This window comes from Rhineura floridana, chromosome 9, assembly GCF_030035675.1.
Source record: "Rhineura floridana isolate rRhiFlo1 chromosome 9, rRhiFlo1.hap2, whole genome shotgun sequence".
NCBI lineage: Eukaryota > Metazoa > Chordata > Lepidosauria > Squamata > Rhineuridae > Rhineura > Rhineura floridana.
The window spans coordinates 90,997,713-91,021,435 of NC_084488.1; the positions used below are offsets into that span (position 1 = coordinate 90,997,713).

Below are 23,723 nucleotides of genomic sequence, written 5' to 3' on the forward strand. Positions count from 1 at the left end.
TTTAAAGTTACATAAATCTGTTGTGATTACTTTAGTCTTTTTGACGTCCAGCTGTAGTCCTGCTTTTGTGCTTTCCTCTTTAACTTTCATCAGCATTCGTTTGCAATCATTACTGGTTTCTGCTAGTAGTATGGTATTGTCTGCATATCTTAAATTATTATTTCTCCTTCCAATTTTCACACCTTCTTAATCTTGGTCCAATCCCGCTTTCCGTATCATATGTTCTGCTTATAGATTAAACAAATAGGGTGATAAAATGTACCTGTCTCACACCTTTTCCGACTGGGAACCAATTGGTTTCTCCATATTCTGTCCTTATTCTGTCCTGCCTCTTGTCTAGAGTATAGGTTTTGCATCAGGACAATCAGATGCTGTGGCACCCCCATTTCTTTTAAAGCATTCCATGGTTTTTCATGATCTACATGATCAAAGGCTTTGCTGTAATCCATAAAGCACAGGGTGATTTCCTTCTGAAATTCCTTAGTCCGTTCCATTATCCAATATATGCGGTATGGTTTCTGGTACCTCTTCCCTTTCGAAATCCAGCTCGGACATCTGACACTTCTTGCTCCATATATGGTAAGAGTCTTTGTTGCAGAATGTTCAGCATTACTTTACTTGCATGGGATATTAAGGCAATGGTTTTATAATTCCTGCATTCCCTGGGATCCCCTTTCTTTGGAATTGGAATGTATATTGAAAGCTTCCACTCTGTGGGCCATTGTTTTCTTTTCCATATTTGTTGACAAATCTTGCTAATTAATCATGCATATACATAAATTCAATTTAGCTTACACAAGGTGATGTGTCCCAGAATATAATTTGGCTCCCCAGCTCCTTCATTCCTTGTTCTTTTTGGAGTGGCTTCACCCCTGCAAAGCTAAACCAATCCAATCATGGGGGTTATATCAGCATCAGCAATGGTCAGAGCTGATGGGAGCATTAAATCCAACAACACCTGGAGGGCCACAGATTCTCCATCTTTTGAAGCAAACCAGTTTAGTTCATAGTGTGTATTGGGTTTTGTTTTGTGTGCATCATACTTATTTTATGTATATTTGTGTATTTTTAAAATAGGTAATAAAGGAGCCAAAGAAAACAAAAGAGGTAGTATTTTGTGTTTTGATATTATTTAATAGCTCAATTTATTGGTCTATTTCTAAGTGTGATAGCCTCTTTATGGTTTTCTCTCAGGAGTGCTCTGCTCTTTAGCCCAGAAACAATGCTCTTTATTATCTGTTTCTTCCCCTCCTGCGGAATAGGGATGAATGGAGCCATCTTCATCTCCTCACTCGTACTGATACATTTTACCCATGAATTTTCTGGATCATGCCATAATCTCTACCTAAGGCAATGTATGCCAGTTGATATGGTGAGAAAAGATAACATGGGATGGACAGCAACATTCAAACAGCTTTTCTGAACTTGGTGCCCTCAGATATTTTGGACTTCAATTCCCATCAGTCCCAGCAAGTACATCCATGCTAGCTGGGACTGATGGGAGGTGTAGTCCAAAATATCTGGAATGCACTTGTTTGGTGAAGAGTGCAACTGTACTGATCATCACTTTTCACTGAGTTGAATTGCCAGCTGGCCAGAAAATTAAACTGGCTTAATTTGCTCTTGTGCCCTTAAAAGGAGATTGCATATGTAAGAATTAGCAGATTAAGCTTTTTACCGCATGAAGATAAACATCATCATTTGCTATTTGCTACAAATCAAAGAGCTGTGAAAGGCCCGCTACAGTGATCAGTTCAAAAGTTGGTTGACTATCAGTGTGTTGATCTACATTTTCAGTTACAAGAATTTAAATTAGTTGTAATTTCTTGTTTTACTCAGAAGGAACAGGAGAAGCTGAAGAGTCTATGGATGAAGGTAAGCATACTATATCATGAAATGAATGCAACATTCAAGGAAGGTGGGTCTAATTGGCTCCTAATGTGCTTCACTTGTATAACTGAATGAATGAATTATTTATTTCGGTCATAGACCAGCAAGAGCAATACAAAACAATTCACTTGTAAAATAAATATTTACAAAATACAGCCTCAATTTGCAAAACTGTAATGTTAAAACTAGTTGTCAATAAAAACTAGTGGGATGTTTTAAAATCTTTAAGTAAAACCCTCCTACGAGCAATAGCGGCTGCACAAAATTTCGCCACCATGTCTGTGACCCCGGGGCAACGATCGGCAGGTATTACAGGAGAGAAGGGTGAGCTGGGCTTTGGGAGTAGTGCTGGATTTCCTATAATCCTGGGGGCGAGGGGAAAGGCGACCTGATGTTGGTCGATTGAAGGATTGCCTTGTCAGCTTAGTTCTATGATCTGGTTGAGCTCTCCAGTCAAATCCACATAGACAGCACCAGTTTGCGCTGGCGGGGTGACAAACTTTGTTTTTTTGTTGTCCAGAGTGCTCAGGTGGAGTGATGAAGGTGTAGGGCCCAGTTCCTTGGGACCCAGGAATCTGGATTGTAGCCAGTCAGATCCAGACTGCAAAGGTCTGGTCGGATGGTTCAGCGGATATTCCTTTAGGGGCCTTGAGCACCCTGTCGCAATGTCAATTGGCTTTGTTGTTAGCGGTCCTAGGATAGTAGGGGCCTCCACGCAAAGAGGAATCCCCATATGCCGTTTAGGCTGGCTGGTCGAAAACTCCGATTTCCTAGGTGCTGGTGTCGTTGAAGGGCATGGTGATTTCAAATCTCGCTCCAGATGCTTCCTGGCATTGTCCTCACTCTGGACATCACTGGGAGGATAGGTGGTGGCCATATTACCATTAAGTTGCATTTGTATCATCTCGTATGTAGGCGGATCATCCAAGGACATCCTGGATTGCAGCAACTTGGTAAGTCCATGAAGCCTAAAGATGATATCGTGCTGTTCAGATGCTGAAAGAGAGCTAAAATTCGTAACTAAGGTTTCTTTTTCTTCAACAAAAAAGCTGAATGGTTCTTCCTTATTTCCGAGATCTAGTTCGACTTCTTGGGGCAGGGTTACACACTTTTGCAGAAGAGTCTTGGGGCATAAGTTCTTATCACCCTCAGCTGGACGACTTGTCTTGTTTGACGCCTTTGTGGTGGAGATTATACGTGTCGTATCTGAGGATGGAACCTCCATGGGAAAACTGGAAGCCACTCGCGGTCGATGTACTGAATTGGCGACTGGCAAAAGAGGGTACGGGCAAGCTATATTCTGGAAGTGTCTCTGAACAGTTATTCCATACTTAGAAGTTGTTTGTTCACTTGCAGAAGAGTTGCTGCCTCCGGATTACTGAGCGTAAGCAGCACGTTAGTTTTTACTGAGTTACTATATAGGTGCTCCACTCTTGTAATATCTGAAGCCTGTAGCTGTATCAGGGCCATTGATTGTAAAAAGTCGATGATATATAGTTTCTGCACCCATTGTGAATCTCGGTGATGTATCCTAGGACAACCTAGCAAGGCTGTTTTATCCGAATTATATTTCAAGTTCCAGTGCTTCTCTCTGTTCCTATGGTGGAAGGGTTTTAGTTCTTGCTCTGGACCTGACAGCCCTGTCTGCGGCTCTAAACGAGGAGTTATTGAAGCTGGAATTACGGCGGGCGGAGATAGATTCGCTGATTCTAGAACCGGTGCAATCGGAGTCAGAGGAGATATCTCAGTGACAAGGTTAGACAATGGACGATTTCCTTGTGTGTGCTGAGTGTTGATTTGAAAGCGTCCAGATTTTAACACCACATCCAACAATTTAAAGAGCTTATTGAAATTCATTTTTCTGACTCTGGTAGCCTTAAAATTCTTTATGTTTTTGGGGTTTTTTTGACTGGGAATCTTCTTAACTTTATGGTGCTGTTTAGACCCCGCTGGCACTCTGTCCTTAGTATGCCTAAGGGTAGCACTTATTTAGTGGATTTGCAAAATGGCTGCGGAGCCGTGAAGCCACGAAAAACGGAGCTCCCAGGAAAAATAAATTAATTACTTTCACAAAAGGCAAGCTGGACTTCGAGTAAGTTTATATCGCTTACTAGTAATTAAAGTCTACATAGGAAGTTTTCTATCTACTTAGAAAAGCTGACCTTGTTACTTGTTTAAGCCAATCCAGTTCCCTGGAAACTTGCCAACTTTCTCTTGGCCTGGCAGATAATTGCAAGCTGTAATCTCTCGAAGACTTAGTTGATAATTAAATGTTCAACTGAACAAATGCTTCTTATAAAAGTTTAGTCTACCTTTCTTTTTAAGCACAACAGTCAGTAAAATCTAAGCGAAAGAGATTTTAACTGTTTTTAACTACTGCAAGACGACATTGACGAAATTGACACTGCTAAACCTTCGTTCAAACTCAAAATTTAAAGATACAGTACCAAAAAAAAAAAAGGTCCTTACAAGGAAAAACTATAAGGATCTAGGACTCCAACTGATCTCTGATTATAATCACCCTTCTAAAATGAAACAATTAAAAATAACAAATTACTACCAGCCAAATGAAACGATAAACCATCTGGAAGCCCCCCAGGAGAGTCAGAAGCGTGTGCCTACTCAAAATCAGAAAAGGGTCAAGATCTGAAACAGCAAACGGAAACCAAGAAAAGGCATTTAGGTAGTAGCAGTCCGTGAGGTGGTTCACTAGGCAAAACCATCAGCAGCCACTGGGTGGCAATCAAGGAGGGGGGACAATTCCCACCCTTACCTTTAGATGCTGAGAAGCAGCAGAGTTAAGGGATGCTGCAGCTAGTACCATGCAAGTGCACAGCTGTTGACTGGATATAGCTGCCCCTAGTGAGATCAGCAGCCTTCACCCACACCAAGATTTAACTTATCAAGTCAGCCACTGAACATGTGCATGGTGTCAACTGGCCCCCCTACACACATCTTTTATTCTCCACACACATTCTTACCTAAAGTGTAACTGAGAATTCAACTGCTACATAGCAGCCATTGGCAGTTTTGCCTACCAAACTGCCTCACCAACCACCTCAGACTGAGGAATATATCTGAGGTCAGGGCTTGATGGATAGGGACTGGGGTCAGTTGACAATGCTCAGACAGACTGGTATCTCAACATAAATGGAATCCTCAAACTAGAGCTCCAGACTTGCAGTGGACCCAGGGCGCTGGTCGCCTAGTAAGTAAGGCTGATCACTGGGATGTCTGGCTTAAGAGCCCTCTACCCCGCTGTTGCCCATTATCTTACAGCATGTACACATGCTTGGGACTTTCTGCATAATGTGTTCTATGACTTTCATCAACATCAAGAGTGGTACAAAAGTTTGATTGAAAATGAAACTGGACCCACAGTTCATTGGGGGCGGTGGTAGGAGAAAGCTATAGTGCTCAGTAGCAGAAGAAATGCTCTTTGATTTTCTCCTTTCAGGTATGGATGATGGCTCTGTAGATTCCTGTAAAGGTGACGCAGGAGGGCCCTTAGTTTGCTTTGACTATAATAATGTGGGATATGTTTGGGGTATCGTGAGCAGTGAACATTGTGGTACAAAAGGACGTCCTGGTATTTACACAAAGGTGGTCAATTATTTAAATTGGATTCACCACCATACTCAAATAGCTCTGATTTCATGACACAATGTGTGATACTGAGAATTTAAATACTGCTTTTTTTCTGTCCTGCATTAAAACAAAATAAAGATTGGGTATCCAATTTTCAAGCCAATCTAGCTACATTTGACCATTTTAAAGTCCCCTTGTTTTGATTATTATTTTTTAATTATTGATTTTATTCCCTCCCCTGCGTTTGTCCATGGACACACAAAACGGCTTTCATGATTAAAACAATAAAACTAACATAACAAACAATTATCGTTATGGTTTTAAAAAAAAAATGGTTGAAGAGATCAGCAGATAAAACCTAAATCCAAAACAATAGGTTGAAAAGCCAGGGGCGGCAAATGGTAAAAACTGAAAAACCAAAATCTTGCGGAAAGAAAATATTTTTCAATAAATGTCTAAATATTAAAAGAGAATGGATCTGGTATATCTTAAAGGGGAAAGCATCCACAATCTTGGCACCACCCTAGAAAAGGCCCTGCCACAGGCATTAATCTAATCTCATGTAAGGACAGGACCAAAAGCAGGGCTCAGACACCAAAGACACCTGACGGACAGGTTCATATGGGAGTAGATCTTCCCTAAGGTAATATGGCTCCAAACCATTAGAGCTTTAAAGAATACAACCAGCACTTTAAATTCCATGCAGAAACAAATAAAAGGCAGCCAAATGAAATGGTGTAAGACTGGAATAATATGCTGCGTCTGTTGATTCCAGGTACTAATCTGTCCACTGCATTCTGAATCAATTGACATTTCCAGACTGTCTTTAAAGGCAGCTCACAGACAGCATTGTAGTAACCCAGTCTGGACATAACTGTGGCACAAATAACTGAGGACAAGTGTGAGTTCTCCAGATCAGGCCACAGCTGGCATACCAGATGAAGTTCACAGAAAGCACTCCTTGGAATTGATGCCAACAGGACTTTCACAGAAAGCACTAAACCAGCCTTTCCCAACTAGTGGGCCACCAGGTGTTGTTGGACCACACCTCCTATCAGCCTCAGCCAGCATTGCCAATGGTCAGGAAAGATGGGAATTGTGGTCCAACAACATCTGGTGGCCTACTAGTTGGGAAAGGCTGCACTAAACCAAGTAGCACTCACACACTCACAACCACACCACAAACACAATGTATAACTTCTTCCAGATTGCCATATCTGGCTCAGCATCCCTGTCTTATCTGGATTACGTTTCAGCAGGTCTATTCTCTCCATTTCTAAACTAATGCCAGACACCGATTCATCACTCCTGCGTCTTTGGTGGACAACCTATGCCATGGGCAGCCACATGCAGCATGGGCAACAAGAGTCTGTGCCGCTCCTAGACATGAGCAGGATCAATCCTGCCTCTTTCTCTGTAGGGATGCCTACTTCCCATTTGATACGATTATTATTATTTATTAAACTTCTACCCCACCCTCCTCCAAGCAGGAGTCCAGGGTGGCAAGCAAAGAACAAAACGCTAAAAACATCTTAAAACATCTCAAAACCAAAACATTTTAAAATCTTTGAAATATGAAACAGCTTAAAAACATCTTTTAAAAAATCTTTAAAAACAACTTAACAAGCAATTCCAAAACAGACGCAAACTAGAGCAAGGGTGCCTAGCCCTGTGGGCCTGTGGGCTCCAAGGTTCACATGCCAGCAGTGAGTATGGCAACCCACACTCTTGCATCTATACAGGCACACAAGTCCCAACCCCAGCTGATCCATGCAGATCAGCAAGGGGGAGGTTATCATCCCCTCTCTGCCCATCAAATGACCAGTTGAGTGGTGTATGGCCTGCTTTAGATGGGATCACGCTCCCTCTGAAGGAGCAGGTTCATAGTTTGGTGGTTCTCCTGGATCCGTTGCTGTTGCTTGAGGCACAGGTGGCCTCAGTGGCATGGAGTGCCTTCCATTTGCTTAGGTTACAACCCTATCTGGACAGGGATAACTTGGCTACCGTAATCTATGCTCTGGCAACCTCAAGCATGGACTATTGCAATGTGCTTTAGTTGGGGCTGCCTTTGAAAACAGTTCAGAAGCTTCAGTTAGTGCAGAATGCAGTTGCCTGACTGTTGATGAGTTTGAGGTGAACAGATCATGTAACACTGGTTCTGTTACAACTACACTGGCTATCTGTATGCTTCTGCATCCAATTAAAAGAGCAGGCTTTGATCTATAAAGCTCTTTGCAGCTCAGGACCCCAATATCTTCTGGAATGCCATTCCTGATGTGAACCTTCTCAGATCCTTAAGTCATCTTCTGAGGTCCTTCTCCAGGTTCCCCCTCTGAGACAGGTTTGGAGGATGATAACAAGGGAGAAAGCCTTTAAAGTTGTGGCTTCCCGTTTGTGGAATGCTCTCCCCAGCAAAGTCCACCTGGCGCTTTCATTGACACCTTTTTGGCACCTGGTAAAGCCTTATCTTTTTTTCTTATGCACTTGATAGACTCAGGTGTTTTTGTTATTAGTGCGCTACCAAGTTTCCTGTGGCTGTTATATTTTATTACATTTATATACCACCCCATAGCCAAAGCTTTCTGGGTGGTTTACAAAAATTAAAAACATTGAACATTAAAAATAAATATACAATTTTTAAAAACCATACAAAGTTTAAAACCATGAAGTACAGATAAACCAGGTTATGAGGGTTGTTTTGTTCTGTTTTATTGTATTGTTGCGCACACCCTGATCTCTGAGCAGTGCTTTACTTCCAGGGGTTTCTGTACTTACCCAAGGTTTGGCTTCCTTGGAAAGACGATCAGTGGAAACTGTGGTGCCTTTATGATATATAGTTTATTTACATATATATATACAACCTGAGCAGAAGATTGAGGGTTTCTCAGCATTAAGAGTCCAACAAATCTTGCTTCCACATCAGGTTTCCAGGGAGGCACCCCAAAGCCACAGCTTGGGATTCTGCACACAGACAGCAGGTAAGCCTCTCTGTGTCTTTTCCAACTCCCAACTTCAGTCCAGACTAACTCACTTCCAAGCTACTTCCTTGTGGGGGCATGGATCACTCTCCTGCAAGAGTTCCTATAGCAACAGGACTTCTCTGCACCGTATCCTTTCATATGGTGAAGCCAGAATGATTAACTTATGAAATGAGCTTGTTTGACCAGTGGATCGGGTTTCTGTGCTACAACTCCACCTGAACAAACTGAAAATCACAGGCTGGAAAGCAAACCAGAAGACACCATTCAACCCAGCCCCCCCCCTCCTATAACAGTGTTATGTATTTATATTTATAATGTGTTTTAAGTTGCTTGGAGATCTTCAGATAACAAGCGAGTTGCAACTCTAATAAATAATAATCAAATGAGCAATCTGATGGCTGGGAAGTGGTGAGGATTTCCATCCCCATCGGGGCCTTGGGATTCACTCACCCCAGCGGTCCATTATTTTTTTCTGCTGCCCAAATTGATGGGGACTTCCTCCCCCCCCCCGAAAGAGATAAATATTTGCTTGCGAGTGCGGATCAGGCTACCTAAACTGAGAGCTAGTCACTCCTAAACTACAAGCAAAGCCACACCACCCTCCCATCAAGGCATGCCGCGGAGGGCCTCCCTAACCCAAGTAATGCAGACAACCGCCCTCACCCCTGCAGCTCCCTAGGCTAGGAAGCTTTGGAATCAAGGGAAAGAATGCGTATGTTTCCTTAAATAAGAGCTCCGGAAGAAAGCGGTAAACGCCTGTCCGACAGCCGCCGCTCTGCCTACCTCCTTACGCCACGACCTCTTTCCCTACCTCCAAAGGCCTAGCCACGCCCCTTTCCTTCCCTGCTCCCAAAGCGCCCTGACGTGAGCGGGATTGAGGCGGGGCTTGTTGTAGGAATAGGTAGCGGGGTTTTCGTGCGGAATGGTGGAAGTACCCTGGTCTCCGAGCGACCGCTGTAGGTGTAGGACAGGACAGCTCCCTAGGGCGGCGTGTGCGTAATGGAGGTGCCCGCTGGAAGGGCGGGAGACTAGCGCAGTCCGCGCGTCCCTCTTGCGCCTTCCGAATCTGCTCTGGCCAACGTTCCAGAACCCGCAGAGGCTGTTGTCCTGTGTGCGCGTTCTAGAACCCTGGCCCCTGTGCGTTCGGGGAAGACGATGAGTCGGGCCCTGCTGCCGTTTCTTGTGACCTGCGGCTTGTTGGGTATGCGGCCCCAGCAGGTACAATGCCAGGAGCCTCAGACCCCAGACTGGAGGATGACGCTGAAGACCATCCGGAACGGCGTTCACAAGATTGACACTTACCTGAATGCAGCTTTGGATCTCCTGGGAGGAGAGGACGGTCTCTGTCAGTATAAATGCAGTGATGGTAATACTAATAATATTGTAAAGAATTGGGAGGGGGGGCATATATATTATAATTCCAGCTTGGTACCAAATCTTGACAATGTTTGGTTTGATTCAAATCCAAATTTGGGGAATAGCCTGAAAGCACATGATATGGGTCTGATCAGAGCCCATATAAGGGACCTCCTGGGAACCCTGTATGTACATCTGTTATGTGCCTTCAAGTCGATTACGACTTATGGCGACCCTATGAATCAGTGACCTCCAACACCATCTGTCATGAACCACCCTGTTCAGATCTTGTAAGTTCAGGTCTGTGGCTTTCTTTATGGAATCAATACATCTCTTGTTTGGCCTTCCTCTTTTTCTACTCCCTTCTGTTTTTCCCAGCATTATTGTCTTTTCTAGTGAATCATGTCTTCTCATTATGTGTCAAAGTATGATAACCTCAGTTTCATCATTTTAGCTTCTAGTGATAGTTCTGGTTTAATTTGTTCTAACACCCAATTATTTGTCTTTTTCGCGGTACATGATATGCGCAAAGCTCTCCTCCATCACCACATTTAAAATGAGTTGACTTTTCTTCTTACCTGCTTTTTTCGCTGTCTAAATTTCACATCCATACATAGAGATTGGGAATACCATGGTCTGAATGAACCTGACTTTGGTGTTCAGTGATACATCTTTGCATTTGAGGACCTTTTCTAGTTCTCACACAGCTGCCCTCCCCAGCCCTAGCCTTCTTCTGATTTCTTGACTATTGTCTCCTTTTTGGTTAATGACTGTGCCAAGGTATTGATAATCCTTGACAAGTTCAATGTCCTCGTTGTCAACTTTAAAGTTACATAAATCTTCTGTTGTCATTACTTTAGTCTTCTTGATGTTCAGCTGTAGTCCTGCTTTTGTGCTTTCCTCTTTAACTTTCATCAGCATTCATTTCAAGTCTTTACTAGTTTCTGCTAGTAGTATGGTATGGTCTGCATATCTTAAATTTTTGATATTTCTCTCTCCAATTTTCACACCTCCTTCATCTTGGTCCAATCCTGCTTTCCATATGAAATGTTCTGCATGTAGATTAAAAAATGAATGGAAATGGACTGCCTTCAAGTCGATCCCAATTTATGGCGACCCTACGAATAGGGTTTTCATGGTGAGCGGTATTCAGAGGGGGGTTACCATTGCCTTCCTTCAAACCCTGGTCTCCCAGGTCGTAGTCCAACACTCTAACCACTATGCCACACTGGCTCTAAACAAATAGGGTGATAGAATACACCCTTGTCTCACACCCTTTCCTATTGGGAACCAGTCGGTTTCTCCATATTCTGTCCTTACAGTAGCCTCTTGTCTAGAGTATAGGTTGCGTATCAGGACAATCAGATGCTGTGGCACCCCCATTTCTTTTAAAGCATTCCATAGTTTTTCATGATCTACACAATCAAAGTGCTTTGCTGTAATCTATAAAGCACAGGGTTATTTCCTTCTGAAATTCCTTGGTCCATTCCATTATCCAACGTATATTTGCAATATGATCTCTGGTACCTCTTCCCTTTCTAAATCTAGCTTGGACGTCTGGCATTTCCTGTGCCATATATGGTAAGAGCTTTTGTTGTAGAATCTTGAGTATTACTTTACTTGCATGGGATATTAAGGCAATTGTTCGATAATTGCTGCATTCCCTGGGATCCCCTTTCTTTGGAATTGAGATGCATATTGAACGCTTCCAGTCTGTGGGCCATTGTTTAGTTTTCCATATTTGTTGACCATTTTTTGTCAAAATTTGGACAGATTCATTCTCGGTAGCTTGTAGCAACTCTATTGGTATGCCATCTGTTCCTGGTGGTTTGTTTCTTCCAAGTATTTTAAGAGCAGCTTTCACCTCACATTCTAAAATTTCTGGTTCTTCATTATACGATTCCTCCTTGAATGAATCTGTCACCCTTGCATCTCTTTTATAGAGTTCTTCAATGTACCTCCTCAAGTTCCATAATAGAAGGAAGGTGAGATACCTGTAATCAAAATTCAGATATGAAGGTGTTTGGTGAACTTGATTGAGAAATGCCAATAGTGCAATTCTCTGCATGCCTGCTCAGAAGTAAGTTTTATTGAGTTGAGTGGGACTTACTCCATATAAAGGAGTAAGGAATGCAATCTAAAATAGGATTGGCATCCTTATGGCAATTGAACCATAAAATGTAACATACTTGAAAATATGTCTGTAAGAGATTACAGCCAACCACAGTGACTTTTAAAAATACTGACAATAATGATTAGTACATTGTCATCCTGGCTTCTTTCTGCTTAATTAGCTGGCATCACTATTGTTGTTGCTTGTGTTCATTGTGACCTCAAGGTTCTCTTTGTTTTGGATGCTGGACTACATAGGCTTTTGGTCTGATCCAGCAGACCTATTCTTAAACTGTAGTTAGTGTTATCAGGTGCAGATTAACCTGTAGTCATGCCAAGGGTTGTATTACAGAAGGATTAACCTTTTATAAACACTTCCGTTTAAGCACCACTTTTGTTTAACAGTGGATTAGAATATTGGGAAATTGATGTGTAAAATAATCCAGTCTTTCATCAGCACTGAAAGTGCAAGTTAACCAATTGGAGCCCAGTTTTTAAAAACTTTACTACTTTGATTAGCGTTTTCTCAAAGTTATTTCTGGTCAGAGAGCTGAGAAGATGACTGAGTGGAAATAAATTACTTTAAAATAGTGGGTATCGATTAACAGATATTACGTCATAACTTCATGCTTCATAGTTGCATACCTTTTCCATAAATAGTTAAAATTTAATGATTACAGCAATCCTATAGGATAGAGTTATTATAATTATTAACCTGCCCTTCAACCCAGGGCAGAACCATATGTGAGAGAGAGAGTTTACCTAAGGCTGAAATTGCTATATATGCTTTGGATAAGTCTCATTCAGGTTAAGTCAAAATCTTAATCATTTTAATGCCCATGATGTAGAGCAGAGGTTCCCAAACTGTGGTCCGTGGACTAAAAGTGGTATACCTCTGGGCCCATTTAGGGGGCATGTTGGGGGAAGCAGGATCCTGATGATTCATGGCTTCCTTTGACATGCCCATAAAACAGCCTGTTTCTGGCTATGGTGGAACAGAAACGGTGGGGAACTTTCTGCTGCTGCACCAGGAATTCACTAGCAGCAACCTCCCTCTCCACCCACAGAGAGGAAGATTTATAGCACCCTGTGCCCCCCTCCAAGCCACCCAAGCATAGGATTGCTCCCTTAGAACAGAAGAGTTCCAGGTAAATGGGAGGGGGGGACTCCGTACACCAGCTTGAGCTCCTTGGAGGGATATAAATGTAATAAATGAATAAATATTCCTTAAAATACAGCCTCCAAGCCCACACATTTATATAACTACTTATACTGGATTATTTTGTTGAATGCCATGGAACTGAGATAATATAAATACATCTACACCAGCTGAATATTATTTATGGACTTTTATCTTGAGATATAAGGTGGGAGACAATGAAATGTACTAAGCATTAAATATTTTTTTGTAATTTACAGGATATAAGCCTTTACCCCGCTATGGCTACAAACCTTCACCACCCAATGGTTGTGGTTCTCCTCTTTTTGGAGTTCATGTAAGTACCTTCTTAGCAAGTTCTTCCTCACACTCACTGACTTAATTTATGCTTGGAAGGAAATATGTTAAAATGGCAAGGCATCTGGATTTACCTGTAGTAAATCTATTTCTTTTCTTCATATAAATATAAAAGTTTTAACCTACTATTTACATAAACAGTTATTATTTCCTCTTAGCATCAAAGTGTTGTGAATACAATTTCAAAATCACTTTTGTAAAATTCGGGAAACTAAATCTCTTAGCCTCCCAAGAGGTGTCTTCACAGCCTCAGAACTATAGGTCTGAAAAATTAAAACCTTAATTCTGAAACATTAGCCTGTATAGCAATAGGAATACAGCCAGTGATCATCCAGTGTGGCAAGCAGTCATGTGGTCCTGCCAGGACATCCCCTGAGCCCTATGTCTCATGTGAGCCAAACAATACTGTTAATACTGTTTTCTCACTTGGCTCCTTGCCCTTTAATGCTGATTGGAGCCAATCAGTGGAAAGGGATGAGAAGACCACTGAGAAGACCACACACCTCCCCTTTGTGCTGATTGGCTCCTAAGGAATGTCTGTTGTGAGGGAAGATGAGGGAAAGTGGGCAAGGAGATAGGTAGGACTGAGTTGCATTACAGCATTTTTCTCCCCCAGTACCCAAAGTAAATGTGCCTTGGATTGCAGCCTTACAGCCCATTCCTATGCATGCTTACTCGGAAGTAAGTGCCACTGCATGCAGTGGGGCTTACTACTGGTAAGTGTTTATCTCAATAACAATCAGAGGAAGATAGTCAGAAAACTCTGACAATGCAAATGAAATCCCTCTTTTTTTGGGGGGGGGTAGGAGCTAAACTCTAAAACAGTAACTAGAAATCTTCTCAGATTGGTACCTTACACTCTTGGAGCAATCATTCCTATGATGTTTGGGTCCAACATTTATTCATCAGTTCACAGCTCTTGATTTTCAACAACATTCTTTTAAAAATGAATTAATACCTTCCTAGCCTTTAAAATGTCCTTAAAATAACTGGCAACACAATCTTTTACATGTCTACTCAGCCGTAAGTCCCACTGAGTTCAGGCAGAACCAGGTCCTGCATGGGCAAAGAGAGAGAGGGAAAGAGAGAGAAAGAAAGTGAAAGTGTGTGCGTGGTTTTTTTCCAGCCCAAACCAGGAGTTAGGGAAGGAAAGAAAAAAAATAAGTGTAGCTCAATGTAGCTGGACATTTCTTTTTTTTTGGGGGGGGAAGGGGTTGGAGTTATGTTACTGTAGGTCTTTCACCTGCTGATCTTAGGCTGGCAATGCTATGTTCAGTGCAAAACCAGGCATTGTATTTCAGATGGAGGGAGTCAAAAGTGATCTACGGCAGTTCTGTTCAGATGCTCATTCTGGGATAAATGCAAGATTTTAATAGTTAAAAGTCACACACTGTATTCATTTGTTGTGGTTATTTGTTAATACTTCATAATAACCACAGCATTTTTTTCTTTTTCATTTTTGAGCAAAAAGGATTTGAAATCCCCACTCAGCCATGAAGCTGACTTGATGACTTTGGGCCAGTCACAATCTCTTAGCTTAACCTACCTCACAGGCTTGTTGTGAAGATAGAGGAGGAAGTATAAAATGGCTGCAAAGGGGGACTTAGTGCATGTATCATAGGCATCAAGTTTGCGTCCTTTAACCAAAGTGATGCATCTTTATAAAGGAAGGGATGTGTTTTTTTCTTCACACACACGCACACCCATAGTACACCTCCAGGCTTCAACCAATCTGGCATGGTTATTGTGTGTTTACATGCATAAGTCCCAAATGTATTCAACTGAACTTACTCCCAGGCTGCTGTGCGCAAGGGGTCCTCTCACCTTGAGCCCTTCTCTGCCCTTCCTCACAAAAAAACCTAGGCTATAATCCTGCACCCACTTATCTGAGATTGTTGTTTGTTGTTGTTATATGCCTTCAAGTCGATTACGACTTATGGCAACCCTATGAATCAGTGACCTCCAACACCATCTGTCATGAACCACCATCTACCCACACTTACTGTGTAGTAGTTGTGGTGACCGGCAGGGGTGCTCCCCCTGCCTTTCATTGTCCCAGGAGCCAATTCCCAACCCAGGGCAATGGATCCTGGCAAAATATCCTTCTCTGCCAAGGCTGTGCGTGCTCACAACAACCTTGCAGGGTAGACACTGCCACCACCCTTCTATACTGGTTAGCCACTTCTCCGAGAGACAACTGTCAGGATAGCTGATGGTAAGTTGGAACCTAAATGAGTCACATCAAGCAGGCATGATGGAACCCAGGGAGGAACAACCCTTAGAATTTTCTGCCCATACTTATGGCAAAATCCCACAGCCACAGGCCAGAGACAATTAACTAATCAGGGGCCAAATCGGACATCCTCCCTGAAGCCTGCCAAAGGTCATATCTTCCATGGAGCCAATCCTCTGCTGACAAGAAGGTGTTAAGTCGGGCCTCTGATTACACATCTTCCCTAAAACTTCCCAGACTTTAGATCTTGTTGGTGCTAGGCCTCTCCTGATAAGGTGTTAGGTTGGGCCTCTGATTAAACATCCTCCCTGAAGGTGGGCAGACAACTGCCACTCATGTCCTCATTGCAAAAACCAAATGTTAACCTATGAAGATCCCACACTATCAAAAGAATATCAAAAAGAAACCCCACAATTCCCTGCTCTGCAGCCATCGTAATTGCAGGCTGGCATGACAGTAGTATGTGCAGAAAATTATTTATAAGGAGCACCTGATCTCAGATGGAGATGACAAGAAGTAAGAAACCACTAGCCAACTGCAGGGGAGGAAAAACAGCAACTCTTTAGGACCCCAGGAATTCCTGGTGTCCAAACAACTCACTTATCAATCACAGAGGGTGACAGCTTATTTTTATTGTATAGTCTTAGAAGGGGGTGTGGTATGACTATCATGAAGGGAACATGTAGCGCAAGACCATCAAACTCAAAGAGTTTGGAGACTGCCAAACTCCAGCTAACCGATGCCTTGTAATTTTTCACCAGAAAAATACACCATATCCTATAGAGGAACACACAAGTAGTCAGCCTTTTGGTTAGCTTCTAAAATACTCAACACCAATCTACAAATTTCTTTCGCTGATATTCCTCTACTCCCTCCCCCTCAACTGTTGCCTAGGCCTGAGTGCATATACACATAATTTACAGCTCCCAGTTAGTCATCTAATCTCCCTTCCCATGTAGAATTGCTTCTCCTCCATCATATCATCTCAGATTCTGAAACATCTGCTCCTCCACCATTTCTGCCAGCCTAAACTCTCCTGTCATCCAAAGGCTGCCACCACTGCAGAGCTCTCTCTTTGCAGAAAGTGCTACAGGCTTTTGGAGGGTTTGATAACAGTCCCAAACTATATGACTAAGGACAATAAATCTAGCTTCAGGAAACCACACTCTAAGGTTATTGGCCAATATGGTCAAAACTTCCTCTCTTGACCCCTACATGATTATCGGTTTGTCTCTGAATGTGCAAATTTTAGCCTTTGCTCCTCAAGTAAATCATCTAGAACACCATGTTTAATTTTCCCAGACTGCGAGGAACTGGGGTCCTTTTCCTGGTTTCTTCAAGACAGGTGAAGCCAACCTGTGTCCCTTCAGTTTTCGACTGAAGCTGCTTTCATCCCTGACTGGACATGCTGGCTGGGCCTGATGGGAGTTGGAGTCTAACAACATCTGGAGAGCCACAGGTTCGCCCCCCTGGTTTCAGGCACAACCAAAGCATCAGAAACAAGCTTGCTTTGCTATATAATACCATGGTAAACTAATCTTGCCCTTATAAAGTGAAGTACATTTCTTTTCTCCTATGATTGCTTTAGAGAGACTCCTACAACTTGGTTCCTCTGATAGTTGGAATAGAACCTTTTTTTTTCTGGCTTCCACCATAAATTTCAGGGGGCACTTATTTATATTGCTTTGTACCCAAATTCCCTTTTAAGACTTAATATGTTATATGTGTCAAATATAAACCCATCCCTCTTCTAGCTAGTTCTGTTTTCTCTTTTTGTTGATTTTTTTTAAAAATAGTGGTATGTCTGACAAACTTTCCCATGGAATGCTAACCTAAGAACTTGCTTTTCAGTTTGACATTGGCATTCCATCAATGACCAAATGCTGCAATCAACACGACAGGTGTTATGATACCTGTGGCAACAAAAAACATGATTGTGATGAGCAGTTTCAATATTGCCTTTCTAAGATCTGTAGAGATGTACAGAAGACATTGGGAATACCAGAGAGTGTACAAGGTAAGCTAGTACAGAGTATCACTGCTGTGATTGATATTTACAGAGCTTATAATTGAAACAGTGTTTTGTTAGAAATCTGAACCAAAGGGCACAAATTGATGTAACTTCATTATCTGTTCAGTTTTCTCATGCAATCAGCGCCTATGTGCAGCTAATAAAGAAAACCACATTCTAATAGATAAGAGTATGGGTCTTATCCATCGTTGCACAAGTGGCAGGTTTCATCTGCAGTTGGGAATCCTGCAATGTAAGATTCCTTTATCTAGTGTAGGAGAATTCCCTCCCCCCAGTTCAGTTTGTAAGACAATCTGCAAAGTTTGTCAGGTTCCCCTGACATTATGGAGAGGCTTTTCGGGGGTATAGGGAATCTGGTGTCAATCAAATCATAAACTTACACCAACACAGATACAGGGCCCATTCATATTATCATGTGATTACCTCTGGAGTGTGTAGAGCTGCTGTCAGGCTCACAGTCTGACCTGGGATTCCATATGTGTCAACTGGTGCCTCTACATGGGTTGTACTTCCATGTCCACCCCAATTCCCATGATGGTGGTTGTGCTTCAGATTGCTTGGAGCAATGATGGAGATGAAGTGACACGTATAAGTTCATTGTTTAATTTAATAGATTGAATTACATCTTATGTCTGTAAGTGGAAGAAACTACATATCTGGTGTTGGGTCCAGAGACAAGCCCAGGTAAACCAGGTGCTTTGTTTCTCTATAATGACAGCTGTACAGTAAATTAGTACAATAAATTGATTTTACTTTTTTTCCCTTGCAGCGTGTGAGTCAACAGTTCAACTAGTGTTTGATGCAGTCATACATTTAGGATGCAAGCCATACCTTGATAGTCAAAGAGCTGCATGTATGTGTCGGTATGAAGACAAAATAGACCTTTAAAGAAGCTTTTGACCTGGTTTCAGATTCGTCTGTATTGTGAGAGCACTTTTGTTGTTGCAAAGCTGTTTAAAGCATACAGTTGGAACGTTAAGCTGGTCTACGCTTCTGTAGAAGACACTAATTTTTGTAAGTTTTTATATAGCACTTCTTCCCTTGGTTACGTTTGCATACATCCTTAATCTTTAAGGATTTTTTGCACACATCTTTTAAAGCTAAAATTGGTATTTTGGCAACTGACCCTAGAGTGGGTACATTGTGGATGAGTGCTGCTCTGAACTGATGAAGATGAATACACGTAACTGTTGCATGGAGTAAAAAGTAGGTCAAATTTTGGTCTTACTCGGTATGTCTTTTGCACCTTGTTTGATGGACAAGAAAAAGAAATGCTTTAAAAAATTATGGGTTCTATTTGTAATCTTATGTTGGTGTAACTATGGGATATTTCTTCAAATAGATTCTACATCTATAGTACAATCCTAAGTATGTTTAACGAAGTCCCACTATTCAATGGGGCTTACTCCCTAGTAAGTGCATTTAGATTTTCAACCTTACATGGCAATCTTGTCTACACTTACCTGGGAGTAAACCCTACTGAACACATTGGAGCTTACTTTTGAGCAAACACGCATAGGATTGTCCTTCATGTCTGCTAACAATCATAGTAGAGAGCCAGTGTGGCGTAGTGGTTAGTGTTGGGCGACCAGGGTTCGAATCCCCACACAGCCATGAAGCTCACTGGGTGACCTTGGGCCAGTCACTGCCTCTCAGCCTCAGAGGATGGCAATGGTAAACCACCTCTGAATACTGCTTACCGTGAAAACCTTATTCATAGGGTTGCCATAAGTCAGGATCAGCTTGATGGCAGTCTATTTCATTTTTTTTCAACAATCATAGTATGCCAAAATATTCATCTTAATATTTAAGGATTACCTTAATGTGAGTTCAATATCTCTGTATCCATTTATACAACAGACTTACAAGTGCCTTAAAAGTAAGAATACCAGCTGAGTCACAGAGTAAACCCACTGAAATCAATGAATTTTAATTACTGAAGTACTTTGATATTAACAGGTCTATAGGTATGACTTAGTTGGATAATGCCCTTAAAGTTTGAGATACTATTTAAAATAGTTAACTGGTGAAGTTCAGTTGTTTACATGGTGACATTCTAGGGTTTATCAAGTCCCATCTGTCTAAGCAATAGAACAAACATGTTTTTTCAGTTATCTGAGAACGCTGTGATCTTTTTAATTTACATTTGATTTTTAATTAAATGTTTTAGACACATACATCCTGTGTAGTAAAGGTATCTTAACATGTATTGCAATGCTAGAATTTTATTGGCCTGAAAAAAAGAAATACTTGCTTTTAGTGTACGGAACATTTGACTATCAGACCTCTTTTTATTCTGTGCTGTTTCAAAACTAAATTATAAAATTAATGAATATGTATTTCTGTGTTTTATAGAATTGCTTTGAGAACTACAAGGGCTATTTTCCACTTGATTTTTAATAATTTATTTGCTTGTACTCTTCCATTTAACCCAAATAGAAAAACATGTCTCTAACTCTGTTTTTTAAAATAAGTCATTTATGAGAAATGATGGTCTCAATCCAGCTAAAGTTAATCATAATTGCGCCAATGAAAATAGTTGGTCTGTCTGTCCTATTAATTTTAATAGGTCTTGGTCCCAAGCAACTTTAGTTGGATTGAAACGTATACTTGGGTATCAGGTTTTACAGAACTGTTTTGGTCAAAGATATTCAGAATGTGAATTTTTAATGCTGAGCCATCTTCCAAGTTCTGAACACACAAACGCTAGAAGCTGTTGAATGAAATTACTTGAAAAGTGGTCTACAAATATTTTCTTTTGGGGCCTTTATTGATGAAGTACAAGGGAATTCTTTAATGTGAAAATGTGTAAAATAGAACTGTATTGGTCTAAAGTGGGGACAAATAATTAAAGAGCCAAAGCTGTGTACTTGTCATGTAATTTTGCTATAAATAAAACTAAGTAGCATACTATTACGAGGAAAACTTGCAGGATTCATTTCACAAACATTCATTTTGGCTGTAGGTGAGCCTTACTTAGGCTCATATGATTTCCCTGCCCCACTCTAGTGTGGCTGCAAGGATGCTGGAAACTTTCAGTTCATTATTTGACTAACTGTTGTTTAGCATTGTCCAAACACAGATAAACTATGATTAGTCCTAACACTTGTTGATGACACAATTTCAAACAATGGCTTATGAAGCTGATTTGTTTCAATAAACCATTGTTAAGAGTAGGTTCAGATCTAAAACCATACTGTGGATAATAAAAAATGAAGCAAAAGCTTTGGATCTCATCTGTGCTGTGATTTGGGGGTGGAAGGGGAGCATATAAGCAAGGCTCACCTAGGCTAATTCTCATAACAAACCATTGTTTATCATTGCATCTGAACACTACCTGTGAGTGTTTGCTAAACATATCAGAGCTCCACAGATTAGACAGAGCACTAAGAAGTGAATATGTATTGGGACAGGCAAACAAGTCACTGTTAGAGAAAGCTATATATAGCAGGAAAGCTGAGTCTTTCTCTCATGTTCCTAATAACCTTGAAGTCCAGTCTGATGTGTACTGCCCAGGAAATGTAAGTACTGACACAGGTCAATGTAAAGATATAGCAGGGTTGTGCAGGTTATGTAAGTAGGAAAAGAAATCCAGGTCACAAAAAGGAAAAGGTTCAATTCAGTTTATTAATGACAATATAATGTATTAGGCTACAACTCTACAATTTATTTATTTATTTTTTGATTTATATCCCATCCTTCCTCCCAGCAGGAGCCCAGGGCGGCAAACAGAAGCACTAAAAATACTTTAAAAATCATAAAAACATTTAAAATACATTAAAACACAACATCTTTAAAAACATTTTTTAAAAAGCTTTCAAGACATCTTTAAAAAAAGGTTAAAAACATTGTTTTTTTAAAAAGTGGTTTAAAAACACATTAAAAAGCAATTCCAACACCGATATAGACTGGGAAAAGGTCTCAACTTAAAAGGCTTGTTGAAAGAGGAAGGTCTTCAATAGGTGCCGAAAAGATAACACAGATGGCGCCTGTCTAGAGGTTAGGTGCCACTACACTAAAGGTCCGTTTCCTATGTTGTGTGGAACGGACTTCCTGATAAGATGGTATCTGCAGGAGGCCCTCACCTGCAGAGTGCAGTGATCGACTGGGTATATAAGGGATAAGACTGTCTTTCAAGTATCCTTGACCCAAGCTGTATAGGGCTTTGTACACGAAGACTAGAACCTTGAACTTGGCCCGGTGGCAAATGGGCAGCCAGTGCAATTTTTTTAACAGCGGAGTGACATGTTGGCGTTACCCTGCCCCAGTGAGCAGTCTCGCTGCCGCATTTTGTACCAGCTGCAGCTTCCGGACCAACCTCAAGGGCAGCCCAACATAGAGCACATTACAACAATCGAGCCTAGAGGTTACCAGTGCATGGACAACAGTGATCAGGCTATCCCAGTCCAGAAACGGCCACAGCTGTCTTACCAGCCGAAGCTGGTAAAAGGCACTCCTAGCCACTGAGGTCACCTGGGCCTCTAGTGACAAAGATGGATCCAGGAGCACCCCCAGACTATGGACTTGCTCTTTCAGAGGGAATATGACCCCATCCAAAGCAGGCAACTGACCAATTATCTGAACTTGGGAACCACCAACTCACAGCGCCTCAGTCTTGCTAGGATTCAGATTCAGTTTACTGGCCCTCATCCAGCCCACCACCGAGTACAGGGCTTGCACAGCCCCTCCCGATTCAGATGTTGCAGAGAAATAGAGCTGGGTATTATCAGTGTACTGCTGACACCTCGCCCCAAATCTCCTGATGACCGCTCCCAAGGGCTTCATACAGATGTTAAACAGCATGGGGGACAAGATGGTAACCTGCAGCACCCCACAGCACAACTGCCAGGGGGCTGAAATAATCACCCAATGCTATTCTTTGAAAATGACCTTGGAGATAGGATTGGAACCACTCTAAAACAGTGCCTCCAATACCCATCTTACCAAGTCGGCCCAGAAGGATACCATGGTGAATGGTATCAAAAGCTACTGAGAGATCAAGTAAGAATAACAGGGTCACACTCCCCCTGTCCTTCTCCCGATAAAGCTCATCCATAACAGTGACCAAGGCTGATTCAGTCTCAACCAGGCCTGAACCCAGACTGGAATGGGTCAAGATACAATGCAGTGTATATGGCCACAAGGGCTTTTAGATCCCAACCACAGCAAGTTATATAATTATCTATCAGTGATGACTCACTTAAATGTAACTTGACACCTTCAACCAAAAGGCATGGATAGTCCTCCAATCTTTAGTTGGACTCGAGCTTTGGACCTTTTCTAGTAAATCCAAGGCCAGGCTTTACCAATGGAACAGGCAGATTGCATTGCAGTCTGTGGACCTAAAGGTCCTTCTTCAAGGCCCTGTCTTCAGTTAGCAGCTGGAGCTAATTGTGTTCTTTTTCACTTATTTCCCCCTTTTCTCTTTCCCCTTTTATAACTTGTCTTCTGTTCATGTCAGTCAATATGCCTCGTATTCATAGGAGAAAACAAGACAAATGGCAGCTGCTCCATTGATTAGGCAGGTGAAAGGGTGGTTTTGCAATTTGTAGGGAGGAACTCTGAAGACAAACACTCCATAAGACTGGGTTGTTCTGTGAACTACTTAGTGCTATGAGCTGCTTCAGTTGAAAAGTAAGCCAAATCTTCAGTCAAATAATAGCTTTGTAAGGGGTTTCTTTGGTAGCTGATTGTTCAGAACAAATAAAGCTTTTTTTTCAGTTTAAAATGGGGGTTTCCAGTTCAGCAGAAAGAGCAGCTGCAGTAGCAACTTCAAAGATTCTGCTGCATGTATGATCTAGTTCCACAGACACACATTTAAACCTATTTCTTTATTACTCGTGGTTACATCCCCCACTTTCTGGTCTTTATCTTCACAACAACCCTGTGTAGCAGAGGTTAGACTGTGTTGTGATCACTCAAGTGAACTCCATAATCTGAGCAAGGATTTAAATTAACTTCTCTACTAATGTACTTGGCTGAAGTTCTCACACTTCATATGAGGTTCCTATTTAT

General features: G+C 41.6%; 1 protein-coding gene across 5 annotated transcripts in view; it reads left to right on the forward strand.

Moving 5' to 3' along the window:
• Positions 1-20,819, forward strand: part of LOC133364546 (group XIIA secretory phospholipase A2) — a 31,029-nt gene extending 10,210 nt beyond the window's left edge. For 2 of the 5 annotated variants that reach the window (XM_061585403.1, XM_061585404.1), the window contains exons 7-10: positions 1,078-1,107; positions 1,840-1,875; positions 2,806-2,843; positions 2,940-3,507. In XM_061585403.1, coding sequence (XP_061441387.1) covers positions 1,078-1,107; positions 1,840-1,875; positions 2,806-2,843; positions 2,940-3,206 — 371 coding nt within the window. In that variant the 3' untranslated portion in view covers positions 3,207-3,507. Of the gene's footprint in view, positions 1-1,077; positions 1,108-1,839; positions 1,876-2,805; positions 2,844-2,939; positions 3,646-8,401; positions 8,457-9,674; positions 9,826-13,346; positions 13,424-17,527; positions 17,694-18,477 lie in introns of those variants that run through there. The other 3 variants (XM_061585406.1, XR_009757976.1, XM_061585407.1) reach the window with 3 other exon arrangements.
• The last annotated feature ends 2,904 nt before the right edge of the window (positions 20,820-23,723 follow it).